The 23,910-nt window shown below is 37.8% G+C and overlaps 1 protein-coding gene across 1 annotated transcript; it reads left to right on the plus strand.

Annotated features, from left to right (window-relative positions):
• Window positions 1-2,663: 2,663 nt before the first annotated feature.
• Window positions 2,664-9,705, plus strand: cnga1b (cyclic nucleotide gated channel subunit alpha 1b). The gene is made up of 10 exons (XM_065274001.1): window positions 2,664-2,752; window positions 3,532-3,591; window positions 3,799-3,889; window positions 4,739-4,815; window positions 5,932-5,976; window positions 6,066-6,131; window positions 6,310-6,414; window positions 6,681-6,787; window positions 7,175-8,325; window positions 9,408-9,705. Exons 1-10 carry the CDS (start codon window positions 2,664-2,666, stop codon window positions 9,651-9,653), a joined length of 2,037 nt encoding a protein of 678 aa, XP_065130073.1. The 3' UTR covers window positions 9,654-9,705.
• The last annotated feature ends 14,205 nt before the right edge of the window (window positions 9,706-23,910 follow it).

A 23,910-nucleotide genomic window follows, 5' to 3' on the forward strand; every position in this document is an offset into this window, starting at 1 on the left:
ATACTTTTGATATGCTTCTCATCTCATTTGTGTAAATACATTTGACCAGCACGAAATCCAACTGATCTTAATGGTTAATCACTGAACCATTTGGTAAACCTATATATTTTCATTTCAGCAATATACAGTATATGGATTTCGAGAACTACAAAAATAAAACCTGTGTTTGTACAAACATATAAATGATGTGTAACCACACATGATAAAATACTCTTTATTGCTAATTGATTTTACATAGTGGTAACCAAAGTTGTTCATTAGAGTAGATACAGTTTACTGTAAAAGTGGGGGTGAAACACTGGCCATTTATTTCAACATGAAGCAGGACAGACAGCAAGGAATAAGAAGATCTTGTGGACAAGGGATCCGTCAGAGAGGTGGGCATGGGCACCCACAGAGAGGTCAAAGAGGTGAACGAAAATCTACGGCCAAATGCTCAAGACAGGCTTGATCCAAATTACTGTAATGTAATGTGTGCACTAAATTTTATGTTTTCATTCAGTTACATTATAGAAAGTATAGCTATGTTACAATTATATCTGAAAATTAAAAACTACTGTATTTTGCGCAAATGATTGTAGAGGATGTCTTCATTGATCCTTCACTTGATTACACATGGGATGGATATTTTGAAAATTATAGATTATGTAAATGTTGGGTAATGAAAGTGTATTGTCTAATGTAAAACTGTGTAAAATGTATTTTATATTACTGTAGCATATTAATTTCACCACTTTTAAGGCTGATTTGAAACATGTATCTTGCATTGTTTGCTGTTGGATGAACTGATTGTTAAAAGTACTAAACTGAAAGAAGATTATACTGTTGTGTTTCAGTGATTAAACCAAATGTTCTCATTACATATTACAATAATCTTGTATTTGAAACAATGATTATGTGGACTGAAAACATGTGCAACTTACTGAAAGCATTACATCAGGTTTTGAAAGAATGACTAGCTGCGTTACAAGTGTGATCAGTTTGGATTTTTGTACTAAGAGTTTTGAAAATGTACACCTTACTTGTGAAAATAGTACCAAAGCGAATAAAAAAAACTGTATATAGGTTTACCAAATGGTTCAGTGATTAACCATTAAGATCAGTTGGATTTAGTGCTGGTCAAATGTATTTACACAAATGAGATGAGAAGCATATCAAAAGTATTAACACAAGTATTGAGAGCATTGCATTGTGAAAGACAGTTACTTCATATGAAAGGTATTTCTTTGATGACACATTGATTAAGTGTGGTGAAAAAGTGAATGTATAATTTTGTGTGTTGTACTAAGTCAATTGAACATGTGATTAAATGTTTGAAAAAACTGACTATTTTATGATCTGCCTTGAGTTTTGTACTAACAGTTTTGAAGTTTTACCACATACTTGTGAAAATGGTACCAAAGCGAATAAAAAAAACTGTATTATGTTACAGACGTAATTATTTTTATTGTATCTGGTATGTACTGCTCTTATTGTTTTGTTGTTGGTTATAATAAAAAAACTCCTACAAGAAACTGTCTGTCTGTTTCTTACATAACAAAAAAGTGTTCCTCCCCATGAAAAGGAACGTGAACTACAGTACTAGCAATAAATATTACTATCAATAAATGGCCTGGGTTAGTCTCGGGTGGGACTATAATTATGGATGTATGGATTGAGTGTTCAACACAAACACAACATGATTAAGAGGTTTATGGGTAATTACTGCAGAAAGCTGACAAGGCACATTATCAGAAAGATAATCCCTGTACATGCTGCATTCAAGGTGAATATCTCACACACGCAGATGTTAAATAAAATACAAATAGGAATTTACAACAGACAGGAAGACTTTAAGAAGGTTAGGTTCAGACACATACAGATTTAACTACATTGAAAAACTTCACTGAAAAAACAAGAGCGACATGACAGATGGCACATAAACTGGTAAATGTTGCTCAGAAAGGGCTATGATAAATATTTCAAAGTCACAAGTAAATCATGATACAGAATTTTCAATGTTGATTTCACAAGGAAAGTCATTTTTACTCTATACACATTCAACAACAATCATTGTCTTTTGTGTGTGTGTGTGTGTGCGTGCGTGCGTGCGTGCGTGCGTGTGAGAGAGAGACACACAGTGACTGTCATTTCCATCCCTTCTAATCCTAAATCGCAAAGTCCCCATTGTGGAATCCACTCGCAGTCTGTAATCAGTTGGGGAAAAAACACAAATTTATAACTATTCAGGGTTTTTAGGAAATATCCTGCTGTTCCACTGGGAATGTGTTTAAGTCATTAAAGGTATTTGTGAGACAATGAGTTCAGGTGTTTGCTTGCACACCTGTGATGTTGTTAGCGCAGCGTTCAGCAGGTGAGTAAATATTTTTTATTCATGTTAAAAACACAAATGTAATTTCACTCACTGTTTTGTGTATATTTCAGAACAATTAATTGATTGAAATAGTTCATTTTTATTATAGGAAAACATTTCTTTTTCTTATTTACTTTAAAATGTCTTAATGAACTTTGTGGAATTTCAAAACAGACTCATTGTACTTTTGAAGAATAATGTAATTTATTATCTCAATTGCCTTGAAATGCTTCTGTACATTATTATATGAAAAACCTTGTTCCAAACCACAGTATGTGTGACAGACAGGTTGTGTGACCAATAAGCTAAGATGTTTGCTCGAGTGAGGCCTCTGGACCCACCCATGATTCGCTTGGAGGGGACGGGCGATTTCACCATGAGTAATACAGACAAACCTATGTGAGTTTTGCATTATAGAAGGTAGATAAATATTTATCGTGAATAGAAGTTCATTGTGAGTTAACAATAAATTATTTCATGTTTAAAAATTTTGATGATGGGTGGTGGTTTGTTTCTGTACTAAACTGTGAATTGATTACCTGTTGCAAACAGTGTTGGTGATTAAAGGGATAGTTTGGCGAAAAATTAAAATGTCTTCATAATTTACTCACCTTCAAGCCAATTGAGTTACATAAGTTTATCCTTTGTTATACCAACGCATACAGTATTCAAATATTTGTGAAAACGTCCTGGCTACTCAAATCTTTACAATGGATGAATATGGGGTCCACCTCCTTCAAGTACAAAGAATGTGCATCCATCATTCGCAAAAGTAATCCACACGGCTCCAGGGGGATAAATTAAGGTCTTCTGAGGGTAATCGTCTGAAGTTTAAAATATCCACATTTAAAATTTTAAAATCGAGAAACTAGCTTCCGGTAACGCCAGCATCTTAGACTCCTCTGGATTTAGTAGAGAGTGTCAACATAGTGTACGCACTTTTCATAGTAACGTATGATGAATGTGTGCATTTGACAGACATCGCAACGAAAAGTTGATTCTCTCTCCTGAAAGCAGAGAACTCTAAGATGGAAGCTAGTTATTGTCGTTTGTAAAGTTTTAATTCTGAATATTTCGATTACAAAAAATCATGGAGTAATTTTCATTTTTGGCCAAACAATCGCCTTAATGACTGTGAATTTTGTATGGTTTGTAAATTGGTAACTGTTTGCCTACAGAGAAAATGAAAAGCCAGACACTGAATCTAATGTCAACTGCAACAACAACAACAACGAAGAGTAAGTTATTACAACACACACACAGCATATATATTAAAAGGCCTACATCCATTATAACGCCATTGACTCTGGACCAGCTCAGCTCGGAGCACATGGCAACTTTACCTAACCCTAACCCAGCTGGGGTGGCAAAGTCAAATAATTTCCACAGAAGCATGTAATGAAAAATTCTAATGCGCTCTAATATTTTTGACTTAAATTTTATAGGGATAAATGTGTCTCCAAAATGTGTAAATGGGAATATTTTGTCCAAAACTTCTCTAATAATCTACTCACCCTCATGCCCATACGACCCTGTGTGTGAAAACCCGGTATAAGTTGTTTTTCGATCATTTAGGTCTTTTACATAAAATCATTCTATATAAAATAGAGAACATTTGATAAAAGTATTTCTTTAATACTGAGTAAGTGCATTGTCTAAAGCGCACAGTCTAAACGGGCGTGTCCAATTCCACTTTTGCTAATTTAACAACGGGAAAATGGGTTGTTGTTAAAGGGCCTAAAAGGGTTGTTATAATTCTTGTAATGAGTAATGGGTGTGTTTTGGGGGTAACGTGCAATTAACTAATCAGAGTCTCAGATCTCATCCCCTTTAAAAGCCAGTTGTGCTGGCGCAATTCCGATTTCCTATTTAGATGGTGTAATTTGTAAACTTAAAAACTAAGCGGAGGTAGACCACCAGTTTAAGATTGATGTTTAAAAAATTACTTTGTTTTTATTTTATTTTTATTTATTTATTTTATTTATTAACCTTTATTTAACCAGGTTGGCACATAGAGGACTCATTCTCATTAAAAACGGCGACCTGGCCAAGATAAAGCGTCATGATGCAGACAACATAAGTTACACGTAAAAGACAAGACAATGTAGAACAAGTTACAAACAATTATTCAGTCAAAGCACTTCGTACAAAGTAATTCCAAATCCAATAACTAGACAATTCATAGAAATCAATATAAAAACGTACTAGATAAATAAACTATTAAATAAGTGCAGTTTACATTATTAACAAGTAGCAATATCGAGAGAAAAATAATAAAATAATGATTGCTCTAGTTTACACAGGGGAAAAATATAAGCTAACATGAACAATGATATGACAATAGGTTAGTTATCAATCGTTTAAAAGTGGATAACGGAACAATAGATTCAAGCCTTAAAGTTTTTTGGAGTTCGTTCCAATCATTGGCAGCAGAAAACTGAAAAGAAAAACGACCAAAGGAAGTGCGGACTTTGGGAGTAGTTAATGAGATAAGCTTACTTGAGCGTAAATTACGAGAGGGAGAAGCTACTGAGATTAGGTTTCTCAAGTAGGTAGGGCCTTTGCCTAATATAGTTTTATATATAAAACAAAACCAATGTCGTTGTCGTCGGATGTGAAGGGAAGGCCAACCAATAAGTGTGTAAAGATTACAATGATGAGTACTAAATGGAGCGTTGGTGGCAAAACGTATAGCACAGTGGTATAGTATTTATAAATAGTATTTACCATAGTATTTATATAGTATTTACCAGGCTACAGGTGAAGCAGCTCTTTACGCCTTCTAACGTCTCATAATCGTTCCTCATTTATGTCCAAGAGATTCAATAATAATTATTTACATTTTAATCCTTTCATTTTTCATATTTAAAACATGTTTGTGTGCCGATGCGCATCCATGTATGTGATAAGCAAACCCGTGTTGTCGTCCGTGAAAATTATAATTGCATAAGGTTGAAACTAGCAAAAGACACTTGCTTAGCGCATTGCGCTGCATTGTGCTGGGTGTTTGATAGAACCCAAAAAGTTAAATTGTAAACATCTTGTAAAATATGGTTATTTATATAATCTGCATGTCCAGAAATTGAGAAAAACCTTGAAATCATTGTATTGGGTAGCGCACTGCATATGCGCCTTAGGTGCCTCATGTCATATTTCGACTCGAGATTCACTTTCTAAAGACAGAAAAGAGTTTCCTGAAACAATAATATAAGAATCATCATGTGTTTCTGTGCCTAAAGGGAATACAGAGATGATCGAAGTGAATGTAAGCAAGCCAAGTTCAGGTATTTTGCGCAGAATAATAAAGTGCAGTGTCAATAAAATCATTAATTTCTGTATTTTTCATGGTATAAATAAAAGTATTGTATACTGAAGGGTTAGTTTTTAATCCGTCATTTAGACCAGTAATAATAAATTATATATTTTTATCATTTTATGGTTCTGGCTATTTTGCCGCTATGAATCTCAAAATTAGATTACAGGGTTTCACAAGTGGGGTCACATATAGACTACACAATAACACACACACTTGTGCACGGATATGGATTAAATCTCTTGGTTTCTCTTTATATTCACAGAGAGAAAAAGAAGAAAAAAAAGAAGAAGAAAAAAGAGAGGAAAGAGTGAGATTAGATCATTTTACACAAATTTCATTCATGCCACATTTTATGTGGCCTAGCCTGGTCTTGTCACATTATTTGTCTTACTTTAGGAAAAAAGAGAAAAAACTGGAGAAGAAAAAAGAGCCAGAAGAGAAGCCCAACGTAATAAAAGAGGAGTAAGTTTATCTGTGGTAATCTCTCTATCATTGGTAAAGCAGTTTATATGGGTGGACTTACAACTGGCTTAACCAATGATGTACGTTTGGAACTCTTTTGCAGTTCTGTTTGGTGATGCTGGTGAAATTATGTGCTTTTCTTCATTAATGCACATTTGAAAATTAATGTTTCTTCCAGACCAAAGGAGATTTATGTTGTGGATCCAGCAGGGAACACATACTACAACTGGCTGTTTGTCATCACTTGTCCTGTGATGTATAACTGGGTTTTCATCATAGCCAGGTGACTTATACTGTCTTCATATCACACAGAAAGACCAATACATCTGCAAGTTTTATGTTGGTGTTTACATAATGTACACACATAACAAAATCATGCCATTCTCCTTGGGAAGTTTCATAAACAAACAAATGACATTCTGGTCTTTTAATATTAAGTGTGACTTAGTGAGTTAGAAATGAGAAAAATCACATGCAGTTATGTGGATCAAAACAGCAAAGAATTAATGATGCATTAAAAAATCTTTAAAACTTCGTTGTGTCTCTTAGAGCTTGTTTTGAGGAATTGCAGGAGGATTATTTGATATACTGGTTCATTCTGGATTATGTGTCTGATCTGGGGTATCTGGCTGACATGCTGTTCAGGACAAGAACAGGTAAAATTTGACTTTATCAGCCAATGAAAATGAATCTATACTGTGGATGTCTGTCTATCTGTCACTTTGTTTTTGTGTATGTGGGGGGAGGGATATGTGGTTTACGGGGGACATGAATAGTGTATAATGACATGTTAACTATGCCGTAACCATAGTAATGGGAACACAGGGAGTGTCCCCATAAACTGAAACGTAAAAAACATACTAAATGGTAGTTTTTCATAGATTAAAGACTGGCAACAGGTTTTTGTGACATTGGGGTTAGGGACTGGGGTAGGTAAGGGAAATAAAATATAACAGTTTGTACAGTATAATATGCATTGCATCTATGGAAATGTCCCCGTGAACCACATATGCCAACATGTGTGTGTATGTGTGTGTGTGCAGGATATCTGGAGCAAGGTCTCTTGGTGAAAGATGAGAAGAAGCTTCAGAATCGCTATATGCAAAGTATCCAGTTCAAATTGGACCTCGCTTCTATGATTCCAACTGACATTTTTTACTTTTATTTTGGCCTGAACTACCCAGAGATACGCATGAACAAGTTGTTAAGGGTCAATCGCTTGTTTGAGTTTTTCCAGCGCACAGAAACGCGGACCAACTTTCCCAATGTGTTCCGAATCTCCAACCTTGTCATGTACATTGTGATCATTATCCACTGGAACGCCTGCATGTACTACTCATTCTCAAAGGCCATTGGCTTCGGAGCGGATGCCTTTGTGTACCCAGATACCTCGGACCCTGAGTTTGGCCGACTGGTGAGAAAGTACGCATATAGCATGTACTGGTCAACTCTAACTCTTACGACCATTGGTGAGACTCCGCCCCCTGTCCAAAACTCTGAGTACTTCTTTGTGGTAACCGACTTCCTGGTTGGCGTGCTTATTTTTGCCACTATTGTTGGTAACGTAGGATCCATGATCACAAACGCCAATGCAGCAAGAGCAGACTTTCAGGCTCGCATCGATGCCATCAAACAGTACATGAGCTTCCGAAAAGTAACTAAAGACCTGGAGAAACGAGTCATCAAATGGTTTGATTACTTGTGGACAAATAAGAAAGCAGTAGACGAGAGAGAGGTTCTTAAGTATCTGCCGGACAAGCTGAGGGCAGAGATTGCTATAAACGTCCACCTGGACACTCTGAAAAAAGTGCGGATATTTGCGGACTGCGAGGCCGGACTGCTGGTAGAGCTGGTTCTAAAGCTTCAGCCTCAGGTCTACAGCCCTGGCGACTATATCTGCAAGAAGGGCGACATTGGCCGCGAGATGTACATCATTAAAGAGGGAAAACTCGCAGTGGTGGCAGATGACGGAGTTACTCAGTTTGTCGTCCTAAGCGACGGTAGCTACTTTGGAGAAATCAGTATTTTAAACATCAAGGGCAGTAAAGCAGGAAATCGTAGAACCGCCAACATCCGCAGCATTGGCTATTCAGACCTGTTTTGTTTGTCCAAAGATGATTTGATGGAAGCACTGACCGAATATCCAGACGCTAAGGCCATGCTGGAGGAAAAGGGAAGGCAGATCCTTATGAAGGTATAAAGGTTGAGTGTGTGTCCTCCCCTTTACTGATTCACATAACTTGCTTCAGTGTATAAGGTTAAATACTAGGTCTATTTGGAGCAGCTCTTTACTCAATGAGCCCTATTTTAACAATCTAAGCGCATGGTCTAAAGGGCACGGCACAAAGTCACTTTTTCACTTTTGCTAGTTTAATTACAGGAGAAATGGTTGGCACGCATGGTCTAAATGGGTTGTTTGTTTTTTGTAAAAGAAAAGCTTTGGTTCTCTTTAAAGTCATTTTTTCAATCATGGAGTAATAAGTAAAATAAACCGGGTTTTAATTGTTTTATTTGCAAACAAATTGCTGGATACATGATCATTGTAATCTCAAAAAAAAAAAGTATTTTTACAAGAATAATTTACAAATGTGCAAAAGGTTTGGACTCTAAAAATAATTAATTTGTTAAAAAAAACAGGAGGTAATATACAAATCATAGTGATGGTTTTTCAAAATAAATGCAATATTTGCACACAAAAAATTAAGCTACAGTTGAAACAGGAGGTCATTTGCTATTTAAACTACTTGAAAGTGATAACTGCATGGGGCTGAAACTAGCAAAACACACTTTCAGCATAAATACCCAGTAGATCTAGAAAGGAGCAGCTATGCAAATACGTGAGCTGGTTTTACGATTTTAAGGGTTAGTTTACCCAAAATGTAAAACTTTTTGTTAACTAACTCACCCTCAGTGACATTTTTCTTCAGGATAAAAGATTTTTAGCTGAAACTGGAGTCCTTGATCATTTATATAATGCAATTTGCGAGTAACTCAAAAAGCAGATACAAAAAACACAAATATAATTCCTGGCTCCTGCCAGTATGTCAAGGTCTTATGAAGTCAATTGATTAGTCTGTGCCAGAAACTGAGCATTATTTACGGTGATATATAAACATTCATCTGCAGTGTCTCTATAGAGTCCTGAGTGCGGTTGTATTTTCTTGTGCGGTTTACTGGCAGCTTTGGGTACAGCTAAAACGCTTTTCGAACTCATGATACCCATGGTGAACTAACCCAACAAATTCTTATTATTTATTTGATTACTTTCCTCCATAGGACAATCTGCTTGATTTGGAATTGGCTAAGCAGGGCCCCGATCCCAAAGACTTGGAGGAGAAGGTTATCAAAATCAGCAGCGTAATGGACGAACTGCAAACACGCTTCGCCCGTCTGTTTGCAGAACAGGAAGCTGTGCAGGGAAAACTGAAGAAACGCATCACTAAATTAGAGAAAAAGATCACGTCCTCCAGTGGCCTACTGGAAACAGAACGGGTGACTGCCGAAAAGAAAGAAGATGCATAAAAGTAAAAAGTAAAAATTTGAAAAAAGCCATGTGTATTTGATTGTGTTTACAGTGTGCAATATAACATGTGTTCATGTTTCGTGTGTAAAAAAAGCATTATTTTTCACACAATTTACTTATCTCTATGGCACTGTCTTCTCTGTCCTAAACATGGTCTGATGTTCTGTGAAGTCCCTCCTTCAGAAATACGTAACGAGTTCTGATTGTGTAGTTTGTTTAGTGTGATGTGATTCGATAGCAGCTTAGCTTAGCTGAGCTGTTTGAGCCAAAGCTGGCGACTGACGCATTCCTGTGGGTGGAGTTAAGTCAAACATACTTGCTTTGACGTCATTTAATCGAGAAGTAAAGGGCTGTAGTCCAAACCGGCTGTTCGCTGTAGGCTTTGAAAGAGAAATTTTGAAAGAGGAATTCTGTTAAAGAAAATATATCGCCTGGCATTCAACTTTAAGCTTTGTAATATTGCAGGTATTATTTATGCTCTAACAGCAACATTACACACTAACTAAAGTTTGAAAAATGGGATCAGGAAAAACGGGACTTTTAACTGGCCAAAAGCAGATGAATTATGAATTGATCATAAAATATAAAAATCTGCTGAACAGTTTAATTTCTTCCTCAACCTGCAACAGGTAGAATGCCTGTGTAAGATACTGTACATATGTCCTTACAAAAAGGTCAGATGTATTTTACCAATTATGCCATAGGCATTTTTACTGTCATTTTATTCTGTTGTTCAAAAAAGACGAATAAGATGCATGATATTATATAATTATATATCTGATCATCTGATTGAGAAATGTCAAAAAAAAAAATTGCTAAACTCACACCTAACCTGTCAATAAATCCTTTTATTTGAAAATAGTATTTGCATTTCATCTTGGCTGTCTTTATATTCAAATAATTCAATGGCCCGCTGTCAATAATTTATTTATATATAATAATGAATACATCATTTTCATCATCGGTTTCTTTAAATTATACAATAGGCTGTAAAATATTCTACATTTTCTTAATAAACCGTTTCTAACCAGACAAGGATGTTTTAATGTTCTGTGATGGGTCAACAATAGTCTCAGCCTCAGAAGTCACACCCACAGAATGTTGGCTAAGCTTCAGTATTGAAGGTCTGGCTACTCAAGACTAGACTTCCCTCAGTCTCGTTCACTCGGTTGTACGTCATGTCTTACGTTGTACAAGTGCCCACTACTGGGTTCAAATGAAACTCCCTAAGCCCTTGATCAGAAGGAAAATGGCAACCGCCCCCATCATTTGAACTGTGCAAAGCATGAGCTGCTGAAGTGACGTCACAATCGTGTTGCATTGTGGTATATGGAGCTGCCTGAAGTGTACATATGAAGTAGACTCTACAGTAAGTCTGTCCATATAAACTTCCCTCGTTCACTTGTTGAAGTGGAACGCACTTCAAAATGGCGACAGGGATTCCCCTGAGTGGAAGTGTTTAGGGAAGTTTGCGAGTGTGTGTCTAAAGATGGAGTGGAACGCACCCCAAGTTAGCAGCAAACTTCGGTTTTCTGTCAACCTGGGTGGCATGCAGCACCTCAGCCAAACAATAATGATGATCAGTGACATCTGCTGCGGGCCTACAAAGTGTTGGACAGTCATTTACATTTTACAGTTTCTTGCAAAAATGTAAGGTTACATTTTAACAAAACTGCATCTGGTCTCCTTCCCTGCGTACTGCAGCATTAGGGGTGGTTCACATTTCTCGTCTAAAACCGTGCAGAAAACATGACCGTCGGTTGGTTCTTGTCACATGACCTGTGGTATGATTGCGGCATTATCAAAAGTTTAGATGTTTTTAACTCAATGTGGTGCGGACGGGCCTGGGTAAATAATACCCACACTTGGGAAGGCCACATGAGAGCATGTGCACGCGACAGGAAGTAAGTGCACAAGACCCCATGTCTTCAAACTGGCAAAGTGCAGTGCCCTTAAAGCACACAAAACCCACACTATGGCTGCATCCGAAAACTCTAAATTGCTGCCTTCTGCAGCACCTTTCCAAGGCAGGAAGGCATCAAGACAAGGCATGTCCGAATCCAATGTTAGGTGTACTTCCTGACTCCTAAGATCTTGTCCCACAATTCTATGCGTGTGTGTGCATGAATGTGATTGGTCGAGCCTGGTTGAGTTCGAAAAAATAAAATGGTGGCCAAAAAAGCATATGGAGCACAAATTTAGTGTAAATAAATGTATATTTTTGCATTTTTAGCTTTGGAGCGGTATTCAAGACTAAGCGTATCCCACAGTGGCGAACCGTGGGTCCTTCAGCTGGGCCTTCAAAATATGCAATGAAGTGCAAATGTCTCTCCATCCATAATACTAGGCTATTCGTATTTCGTTAAATCATACAGTGAACGTGTAAAAATTCTGAGCACGCAAAGTTAAATTACAGAATAGGCATTGTCTGCCTTTAAATGCAGTTTTAAAGTTTAAAATTACTTTAATCTAATTGATAAACACAAATACAGATTCTGCTGCTCTGTAATGACAGGGGCTCTGTAAATTTGCATTTAACAAGCTTAAATTATGTTCTTTAATTTATTTTTTTGGAAATATATATTTAGCTGTAGGATACCTTGTTAATCTTTTTCATAAGGGGAAATATAGCACCCTGCGTTCTCAGTGCACCTCCTTGTGGTTTATAACTGTTGTTATAAGATATCCAGGGCTCGCAAAATCGCTAGCCCGAGCCCTGAGGTCCCGGGGCTATTACGAATTCTTGTCGGGCTACCAAAATGTATCTCCGCCCTGCCCATCGGGTATAGCGAGGTAAAAAATATTTGAATGTTTTCTAATTCTCTCAGATTTAGATAGGAAATTATATTGTGTGTAATTCGGTGTCGTCTGTCAGTCATTACTATCCTCACGTAACAAGTGAAACTGTCAGGAAGTAAAAGTATAATTAAACTCATTATTTTTCTCGTGTTCGCGTCATATGCACAGGCTCCTCTGCACGCGCTTCTCCCAGCTGTGCTCTTCACGAGTACGCGCTTAAGTAATTTCGTTTTTACCTCAGCCCTATCAAGCTAGCCACAACGTCAATCACGTTTTCCGCCATTTACCTCAACCACTCTCACCGCAGAGATTCGGGCCATTAGACTGTATTAATAATAACGGTCTATGATCTTCGTCTTTGGTGTTTTACGGCAGCTCGCATCCAGTTTGTTGCATGATTAGGACTGCATGAAGGCTTACAATGTTTCGTTTTTTGCCCGCCCACTTGAAATCAAAACGTGATTGGTCGATTTGCCCGTCACTCTCCACACCAAAACACATAGCTTGGCCTTCCCTGGGATTCATGAAGTCCTAACCAATGAATGAGCCAGATAACCGGGCCTTAATAGAGACAGACGATTCTGATTGGATTAGATGTTTTCATGACATGAACCTGACAGTAAGCTTAACGTTAGAACATAGATGAGAGAAAATATATTACATGTATTGTATTAAATTGAATTAAATAGAAATAAAAAAATGTAAAAACATATTTTCATTGAATATTATTTATTTGTATTATTATAATAAAAAATATTTGTATTAATTTTTTAGGCCTTCTCTGAAGGCGTAGAAGGCCCTGAAGGTTCCCCACTGGTATCCCATCATGCATCATGTTCTGGATATAAATCATGAGACTTTTGCTCAAACCTTGCGAGATGTCGCAGAAACTTTTAATTGTAAGTTAATAAATGGATATTACATATTAGGTTGGAAAAAAAGTGTTGTAATGTCCAGCATGTAATTTGTAAAATATCTGCAACTGCTTTTATCACATAATTTGAAACAACATTAATGGTGTCATTTATTCAGGGACTACTGAATAAATAATAAACTTTAATAAGCTGCATGCACAAAATGAAGAGTTTTTACAGGTGCAAAGAATTATGGGTCTGAAAGCTTCAGGTAAGTAGATAATAATCTTTAAATGTTTATTAACTTATTCATTGTTATTTGGGTAACACTTTATTTTACGACCCGCAAAGTACCGCGTAATTAAACCGAATTTACAGCGTACCTATTTGTAACAACAGGGTAGGTAACCTGTAGGTATAAGGGAATAATATTTTAAGTTTGGGGTAATAAGGGTGTAAGAATATGAAGAATTATAAATTATTTATACTCTAAGTATTTTATAACTACATGGTACCTATTGTAATATTACGTGGTATGTATGACTTAGTCAAGCCTATGGGGAAATTATGTTTTATTTATTTTTTATTGTGAATTTTTCATATTGACTACTGAATGTTGTATACAGTCAATGTCTACGAGCCACATCGGCAAATAAATATAACAGCATATCACTTTTATTTTAGTAGCCTATATTACTTGCTTTTAATAACAAAAGTCCAGCTGATTTAATGTGGTTATCTTTTTTTTAAGGTAAGTACAATACAAATAGCAACTTACAGTTTTTTTCGATTGCTAAACGCCAGTGGGCACAACTGGAGTCACATGTGCAAAACTCTAACTACAGTCTGCACAGCAGCAGTTCATGTGGACCAAACTCTAGATCATTTTTCATTGCTTGAACACAGTTTTCAAAACTTTACACACTTATCCCATGACTTTAACCACAACCTGCACAACACTGTGGATTTACAGCACTTTGTTCAAATGCTAAAACACTGCTGTCAAAACTGTGAACCACACATTCAAAACACAATTGATTTCAGCCTTGTGCCTTTCAAACACTGCTGATTGCAATTTCATATAAATATAAATTCCAATTTCATATATATATTTCATTTATATATAATATTACCTTTCATGTACTTTAAGTTTCTACCTTTTTTCTCATTACTGTAATTCCGTAAATTACTACAGACTACTGAAGCAAACTGCTAATTTTCATTTACCTTAAAAAATTATGATGTTCTAAAAAAATAATATGATAAATCAATAAATAAATCATTCTTTAAAGAAAACATTACTTGGTGTGACATCACTGAAATTGTTAAAACTGTAAAGATATAAAGTTAGTATTTTGTGTATTGGTGTTTGATGTTAGTGTTTTTCCTCTCAGTGTGTTGTGAGTGACAGTGTGTGTTATCTCAGTGAGGGTTGTGTTTAGTGTTTGGCTGCACGGAGCTGTTTTGAGCCATATGTTAAGAGTTGTGCTCATGTGACTTTTGGTAGTGCAGACTGTAGTTAGAGTTTTGCACATATAGCTCCAGTTGTGCCCACTGTCGTTTAGCAATCGAAAAAAACTGTAATCTATTTACCAGGAAACTCCTACATTTGCGGACATATTTGAAGTGGTGCTTTGCAATTTATTTACTGTAAACACAAGTATTTTAGCCAAATATAATTTATGAAATGGCAAACCAGAATGAAACAACAGCAGATATCAGCTCCCGCTAAAGCAAAAGACGACTACATGCGTAGGTTAGTGCGCAGGTGTAGAGCGCGCGGCCGTGCGCAGGAGGTTTGCTGGAACGCGATCCTGAGGTGAAATTTCTTTAAGAGGTTTTAAAAACGTTCTACACTGTGGAGTATGGCTGCGAGTGATGTTAGCAGGTTCCGCATGCTGGATAAGGTGACTGGTTTTGTTAATACATGACTCACGCATTTCAAACAATGTTTTTCAAGAAAGTTGCTAGCTAACGGTAGCCGGTTAGCTAGCACATAAGTAAGCCTAAAATTTATAAACGTAACTGGCTTAGAAAACTCTGTTTCTGTCAAGGCACAGTGAAGAAACATTTACTGAAGGCTTTCATTTATGTTTTTTATATGTAATGCAGAACAGCATTTGTGAGACGACATCAACTCAACATCCGAGTGGACAAGAACACCAACAGAGGAAGCCAAGCCGCAAAAACAATGAAAAATTGTCATGACTTTTTATTTTAAATAAAAGTTATGTGATAATAAACATTAAGTGTTGGCTTAATTATAGTGTTTTAAAGATGTTTTGAAATAAGTTGTTTTAAAATAAAAATAACAATATTCTGTATGTTTATGGTATTTACCCTATAACAAGAGGTGAACAAAGCACCACTTTAGTTTACAGCCCGCAAATATGAGAGTTACCTGGTACATACACAGAACAATCGGGGAATAAGCCCCACTTTAGTTTAGAGCCCGCAAATATAAGAGTTACCTGGTACATACACAGAACAATCGGGGAATAAGCCCCACTTTAGTTTACAGCCCGCAAATATAAGAGTTACCTGGTACATACACAGAACAATCGGGGAATAAGCCCCACTTTAGTTTACAGCCCGCAAATATAAGAGTTACCTGGTACATACACAGAACAATCGGGGAATAAGCCCCACTTCAATTTACAACCCGCAAATATAAGAGTTACCTGGTAACTCCTGTATACATATACAGATCAAAGAGGTACAAGTTGCTATTATTTTTATTGTGTGTTATATTTTATTTGCCGACGTGGCTTGTAGACATCAACTGTAGGCTATACAAAACACTTCATCAGGTAAGTAGCAAATATGAAAAAAAAAAACATATTACACATAGACCATATTACCCATAGACGTAAGTCATACATACCACGTAATATTACAATAGGTACCCTGTAGTTATGAAATACTTAGAGAATAATTTTCCATATATTCTTACCCCCTTATTACCCCAAACTTAAAATATTATTCCCTTATAACTACAAGTACGTACTGTAGAGGTACTCTGTTGTTACAAATAGGTACGCTGTAAATTCGGTTTAATTACGCGGTACTTTGCGGGTCGTAAAATAAAGTGTTACCGTTATTTGTTTATGTGTTAGACTAAAAATATATATTTTAAGTAGCCTAAATAAAAAATTGAATATGTTTTAGGGGAAATTGCTGCCACTGCCTGGATTGACATTTTTACACATGCTAAGTGTGTCCCATTGGGTAAATTATTTTTACATGCACACTTCTATGAGTGTACGCCTGTGTGAGAACACTCATAGAAAACAATGTGTTCTGTTTTTAGAACGGTGCGGTGCTGCGCGGCACTGAGCTGCGCGTCTGGTGTGCGACCCCCTTAACAGTGACCCTAATAACTTGCCAAGCAACCAGTAGTCTGTGGACACTGGCATATGGCCAGACATTGCTTTTCCTGACATATATGTTTGTCTTGCCTAACACTATTAAACCTTCCCACCTAGGCTCCCTGCAAGTAAGCCTACGATGGCCCTTTATGGGCCCACTTTGGGCTAGTCTAAGGGCCCCGCGCAGGTTTGCTCATTGGCAAAACGTTGGCCCTTAAGCGCTGGCCCTGCACGGGCAGCCCTCACTTACCCTCCAGGAAGACCTCATACAGCAAAATCCCCAGAGTTAAATGAACACTGCTGGATGTATATATTGTCCCAATCTTACAGAGTGTTAAAAAGTAACACTGAAGCAGAATTAAAAGCTGTGTTATCCTCTTTCTCAACATCTCTGTCTGAAACCTAAAATTGCATTTCACATCTTACTTGTAGAGTCATTTTCTTAACTTATGTTAAGATGTTGGCTGTTTCATTTAAAGTCACCATTATTGTGATCAGTGGTTGTTTTAATTGGACTTTGACTCTTAACCGTTGGCTTGTTAGTGTTTTCTGGCTGCTATATCTAAGTGTGTTTGAAACACATGTTATAGCAAAGAAAAAGGCAATAGTAATTGAATATTGATGGTTGATACATAAACAACATCAAACATAATCATTTAATGAACAGATTTATTAATATAGTCTGGGAGTTCTGGATGAGATTTGTAATTTGTTGATACCCAGCATGCATTCCAGCATGAAGCTTTTCATTTTATTGTCACCATCATTGTGATTCATACTCTGATTCTTCATATTTGTGTGTCTACACAACAAACCGGTTAATTGTGAGTGTCAGTGTTTCAAAATTCTTCAGAAAGACAAACTGCTAAGAGAGCTGGGTTTCATACTGTAGTATCACATTGTCAGAAAAAGATCCTTCTGATAAGTTAGCAAACAATAAATTAATACATACATTTTTATATGATGATATTTAGACTTTATTTACTAAACTGACCACCACCAAAGTATCGCACTCTGCTATAACAAACATGTCTTAAACACACAAAGTTATAGCAATCAAACGATTGAACAATGAAAGAGTCACGAGTCAAGTTTAACTAAATCAAACACTGATCACAATAAGGGTGACTTTAAATGAAACAAAATCTCAACCTAAAGTAAGAAAATGACTCTACAAGTAAGATGTAAAAATGCAATTTTAGTTTTCAGACAGAGATGGTGAGAGAGAGGATAACAGCGCTTTTAATTCTGCTTCATTGTTACTTTTTAACACTCTGTAAGATTGGGACAATATATACATCCAGCAGTGTTCATTAAACTCTGGGGATTTCTCTATGTGAGGGCTTCCTGGGGGCTAAGTAAGGGCTGCCCATGCAGGGCCAGCGTACGTTGGCATGGACGATTCATTTACTTCTCCTTTTGTTGTTGTTGTTGTTGTTGTTGTTTTCAGTTTAAAACGATAGCTCAGAATTCTTATTAAATCTGTCACACAATAGCTTTTTCCAATTTAGACACGTTTTCCTCGTGTTATCGGTAAATTCACAGTGTACACAAATTCTGCCGCTCTGTCTTTTGCCACTCAGTGGGCGTAACCGCAGTCACTTTCGCCGAAGGTGACGTCATGTGCATACCCTCTAGTGTTGGACAGGAAGTAAACCTAACATTAGGTGTGTTCGAGATCATCCGGCGCTGCGCAGACCGATCGGCGAGGTTTGCCGCTTGCAGTCGAGGGAGGAACTGAAGACGGAGCCATCAAGCCGGACACCTGCTGCTTGCCGTAGTGACGTGTGCGCCGTGTTTCCTTGTTTTTAATCGCAAATGAAGTGAATTAGATGCTGAATTTGATAAAACAAACCTTTTAATAAAAAGTTGCAACCAGAAACATTTCATATCGAATATTTTAATTGCTGCTTATACTGTATACCCGAAAATAACAGGAAACAAGCCTATATTATTAAAATACCAATAGAGTTTGTTACTGTCATTTTTATTTTATTACACGACACAATATAACATATTTTAGCATATTAAAGTGTTTTTCCTGTTTTAAAACATGCATTTATAATGTTTATTAGTGGAACTAAAGGTTGGATTAAACTTGAAACGCACATGATCGTTGTCATCAGTGAGGCGACCAATCACGAAAAGCTGTATCGTCATCACAACTCCGTGCAGCCGTTCTGGAGAGGCTGCACCGGCTGAGCTAGCCGGCAACTCTCGAAACGCTCTCGCTGTACTTTAAAACCATATGACACTGTCACGTGCCTGCAGCGCCAGCTGAAGTCAGACAAAAATACCCACTAAGCAAAAACACGTCCAAAAGACGTCATTATAACGTCTTTGTCTACCGTTTAAAAGACGTCCACTGAGTAGCCAGAATGAAAGTTTTTGCAACGTCTTTTTAAGACGTCTTTTATATGTTGAAATTAGACGTTCTACTGACATGCTTGTTGAATGTTTAAAAGACGTCCACTGGAAAGCCAGAGACAACGTTCATTTAATGTCTTTTTAGACGTCTTTTTTGTGTTGAAATTAGACGTCCTACTGACATGGTTCTTGAACTTTTAAAAGACGTCCAGTGGGGAGCCAGAGACAACGTTCTTCCAACATCTTTTTTAGACGTCTTTTGTGTTGAAATTAGACATCCTACTGACATGCTTGTTGAACGTTTAAAAGACGTCCAGTGGGGAGCCAGAGACAACGTTCATTCAACGTTTTTTCTAGACGTCTTTTATGTGTTGATATAAGACGTCCTACTGACATGTTTGTTGAATGTTCAAAAGAAGTCCATGGAGTATCCAGAATGAAAGTTTTTGCAACGTCTTTTCTAGACGTCTTTGTGTTGAAATTAGACGTCCTACTGACATGCTTGCTAAACGTTTAAAAGACATCTTTAAAGGATGCTTTCAAATGTTCATTATTGAAATCCAAGTGACATCCTTACAGGGTTTTTCGATGTCTTTGCAGACCTCTAAAAGACATTCATACAATTTTTAATTATGTTTAATTTCAGACATCGCTGTTGACCTCAGGGCCACAGTTCAAAATGGTCTTACCAACAAATATGCTACACAAGGGTTTGGACATCAACACTTTTTCAGGTACTGGATGTTGACAGTGTGCACACCTACTGCTTTAAAATTTTAAATACCCATCCCCTTGGCTGACATCATGGGCGTAGATTTAGGGTGGGACGCTAGGGACATGTCCCTAGCAATATTCAGGGAAGACTGAATTGTCCCTAGCAATAATTTCGACCAAACAATTAATCTGTATTTATATATAACCACTAATGTCCTTCTTATTCTTGTGTTTTCTATTTTTTACTTATTATATTTTTTTCAGGAATCATTTAAATGAGATTAGAAATCTTTTGCAATCCCGTTCTGTAAAAATGATGCTGTATGTGGTACACAAACGGTTAACAGCTTTCGTTCTCTGCAATGCCCGCCTCCGTAACTCACATCGCTAATATGATTGGCTTTGCATTTCTTTAGTCCCGCCTCTCTACTCACATTGCTAATATGATTGGATTAGCATTTCTTGAGTCCCGCCGCTCTAACTCACATCACTTTATGGTTTGTCTTTACTCGCTACGTGTGATAGGATGGTTTCACTTTGTACAACGCGCCAATATTCACTCAACAAGACACGCGTGATTATTCGGGCTACAGGTTAGTGAGGAAGAAAGTATTATTATACCCACTGTAACTGTTTCATGCACAAAAAAAGTTGTGTCACATAATGATTCAAGGACAGTGTTTTCACCAATACACGACAATCCCATGTTAACCTGAGGAGTTGCAAACTTTTGTCAACCTTTTATAAATGGCGTAGCAATGTTATTTGGGGGTCCCTAATCCATGAAAGAAAATAACCCCAACATGGTAAAAACATGAATTCATGTCATGATTGCTGAATACTTTACATTACTGCACTGTGGTTATTACTTGCACAGATGTAGACATAATGTAAGGTTGCATTTTAAACTTAAAACTTTTTTCACACTGATTAACTGTCTGTTAATGAAAAGAAGATTTAATGTGAACTACAGAAACGTTAATAAACTGTGTTCAGGAAACAGCATGATATACATTCCTACTTCAACACTGGGATTTTTTGGCAAAATTAAATGAAGAATTAAATCTTAATTGCATATTCTTCATTGTTATAAAGTAAATATGGATTAATATATGTTACAATGTGATTTTCTTTTCTTTTTTTGACAAAGACTTAAACAGTTACTGTTTATTAGGCTCTAGGACATAACGAATTGTTTATTATAGTACATTAAATTTGGGATGGCACCGGGGGTGGCGAGTCAGATGTCACTGAGTAAAGTGCATACGGAGTTGTCTGTTGTTTATGTCAAGTAAACGGTGATAAACAGTTTTTGCAATGCGACCATTTTATTTATGTCCCCACCAATGCCAGAATCAAACCTACGCCCTTGGCTGACATATACCCATGCAAGAACTATAGGTGTGCAGAGACATTTTGTAATATGGGTCACAGTATGTAGGAAGGATGAGGACGATGACAGGTAACATTAAACAGAACTTTATTTGACAGACTATGGGTAAATACTCATAACATAGACAAGAACCGACAATGAATAAAGACAATGGTAAGCGTGTGTGTGTGTCACAAGGTGACTTAGGGCGGAACCAAAAATGGAGAGGAGAGGTTCCGCCCGGGCAGATTTTTTAAACGCACCCTGCACTTCCTGGTCTCTCGGGCAACGCAAATCATGCAGAAACGAGCCACAGGTGCAGCACATTAAAGAAGCAGCTCTGATTGGAGGAAGAGATGAGGACGGGACATTAATCAAGTTCCTGTACTCATCCTCCTGACCGTCCCTGATACATCCCATAATTACAGTATCGTCGGAAAACTTCTGCATATGACATGACTCAGAGACGTAGCTGAAGTCAGAAGTGTATAGGGTGAACAGAAATGGTGAAAGCACAGTCCCCTGGGGTGCTCCAGTACTGCTAATCACAGTCTCAGAGAAACAGTCATTTAACCTTACAAACTGTGGTCTCTCCGTCAGATAGTCTGTTATCCAGGATACCAAGTGAGCATCCACCCCCATCTGCACCAGCTTATCCCTCAATCTGACAGGCTGGACGGTATTGAAGGCACTAGAGAAATCAAAGAATAAAATTCTCACCGCACTTTTCCCTTTGTCCAGATGAGAGTATGCTCTGTGCAGTAGGTATATGATAGCATCCTCCACACCAATCTTCTCCTGATAAGCAAACTGAAGCCGATCCAGTGATTGGCTGACTTGGGGTTGAAGGATGTGAAGTAACAGTCGCTCCATTGTCTTCATTAAATGTGAAGTTAGGGCGACAGGCCTAAAGTCATTTAACTCACTGGGAAACGGTTTCTTAGGAACTGGTATAAGACATGATGTCTTCCACAGTGCTGGTACCTTCCCCAGCCGTAGGCTTAAGTTGAAAACGTGCTGTAGGGGCACTGCCAATTCAGCCGCACATGCTTTAAGCAGCCTGGGACACATAAATGGAGCTGTAGCAGCACACAAGAGAAGAGTTGTTTTCGGGCATGAGCTCCTTTTTATTGCCTAGGGCAGACTGAACCACACGCCCCGTCCTTGGAAGAGCCGGAGGGCGCCGTTGATCCACAAGAGCGCTTATAGCGAGAGGAAAGAGTGTGGCAGCCAGGAGAGGCGAAAAAGGACGGGGCTGTGAGTTAAAGGAGCACTGCACCGGAGGGTTTTTTTTGAAACGTTGATCCCTTGAGTTCCCTTTGGGCTGAACAGTAAATGTTGAGAACATTACAAACCTTAAAGGTGATGAGAAGAACGAACGCATGACGGATTGAGACGAAGTGAAAGGGGATATTTAAATCAACAAACGCTGTGAGTACCAGAGCAAACGCAAGTGATTGTTATATTGACCTGGTGTATGCTAAAACTCTCTTCAGGAGAAAGAGAGCGGCCCTACCCCTATTAGAGCGTGGTGGGTGAGCCAAGTGGAGGTTTTCTTTTACTGAAGCAGACACAACGACGACATTATCAGCTGGGCCACATTATCCATCGCCGCTCTGACTAAAGTGAAGTAAAGAAAGACGGGAGTCCTTTTTGTGCACTGAGCGTGGTGGGTGAGTCCTTTGTGTTGTGAAAACCTTTAAGTTTGACGTGGTGCTGTATATTGCTGTGGGTTGCTGTGGATTGCTGTGTGTCTTGTCTGATAGACCCTCGCTTTCACATACTTCGCCAAAGGAAGACCAAGAGGCTGCTGGCCCTAGCTGAATTTAATCTTGCATATGTTGTGAGCGTGTTTCAGAGTTTATGAGATTTGCACGGCGCCCCAAGATGATCCTGTCCCGCCTAGACATTGAGTGGGTGGTGTGAGCACCAACGAAGAGCTGGAGAAGCAGCAGCATCGTGAGTACGATTTGTGACAACTAACATTGATTGATTGATTGATTGATTGATTGATTGATACTTTATTTATCCCGAAGGAAATTCAAGACATCCTGTAGCTCTAACAACACAATTCCACATATCACACATACAATACAAATAATTAAAAATATTAAAAAACATTAAAGAAACATATCTATATATGTACACAAATATAAGAAAGGCTAGTCCAGTCCAGATAGTATAGGAGGGCATACCATAACCAGCACAACAGTCACAATACCACAACGATAGAGTAGAGATACAGGCTCCTGCTTAAGAGTCCATCTCTCCCATCCCACCCTGTGTAGCATTAAAGTGCTGGATGGCTCTAGGGACAAAAGACCTCCTTAGCCTTTCTGTAGAGCATGTCAGTGACAGCAGTCTGCCACTGAACATGCTTCTCTGTTTCATAAAAGTGCTGTGCAGTGGGTGGCGATCATTATCCATGATCGCAAACATCCTGCGACTAGACCGTTTCTCTGCAATGGCAGTGAGTGACTCCAGCTCAATGCCAACAACAGCACCCGCCTTCTGTACCAGTCTATTAAGTCGCTTAGCATCTTTCTTTTTAATACTGCCCCCCCAGCACACCACAGCATAAAACATAACACTGGAAATGACCGACTGGTAGAACATTCTGAGTAATTTACTACAGATATTGAATGACCGTAACCTCCTCAAGAAGTAAAGCCGACTTTGACCTCTCCGATATAAGGCGTCTGTGTTGGCTGACCAGTCCAATTTATTGTCCAAGTGTACCCCTAGGTACTTGTAAGTGCTAACCACCTCCACATTGACTCCC

Source organism: Paramisgurnus dabryanus, chromosome 21 (assembly GCF_030506205.2).
Source record: "Paramisgurnus dabryanus chromosome 21, PD_genome_1.1, whole genome shotgun sequence".
NCBI classification, from domain to species: Eukaryota; Metazoa; Chordata; class Actinopteri; order Cypriniformes; family Cobitidae; genus Paramisgurnus; species Paramisgurnus dabryanus.

Bases quoted from the DNA above. Each gene is read 5' to 3' on its own strand.
- cnga1b (XM_065274001.1), top strand. From the start codon at position 2,664: ATGTTTGCTCGAGTGAGGCCTCTGGACCCACCCATGATTCGCTTGGAG. The intron at 2,753-3,531 runs GTGAGTTTTGCA...GTTTGCCTACAG, and splicing joins AGTAATACAGACAAACCTAT to AGAAAATGAAAAGCCAGACA. The intron at 8,326-9,407 runs GTATAAAGGTTG...TTTCCTCCATAG, and splicing joins GAAGGCAGATCCTTATGAAG to GACAATCTGCTTGATTTGGA.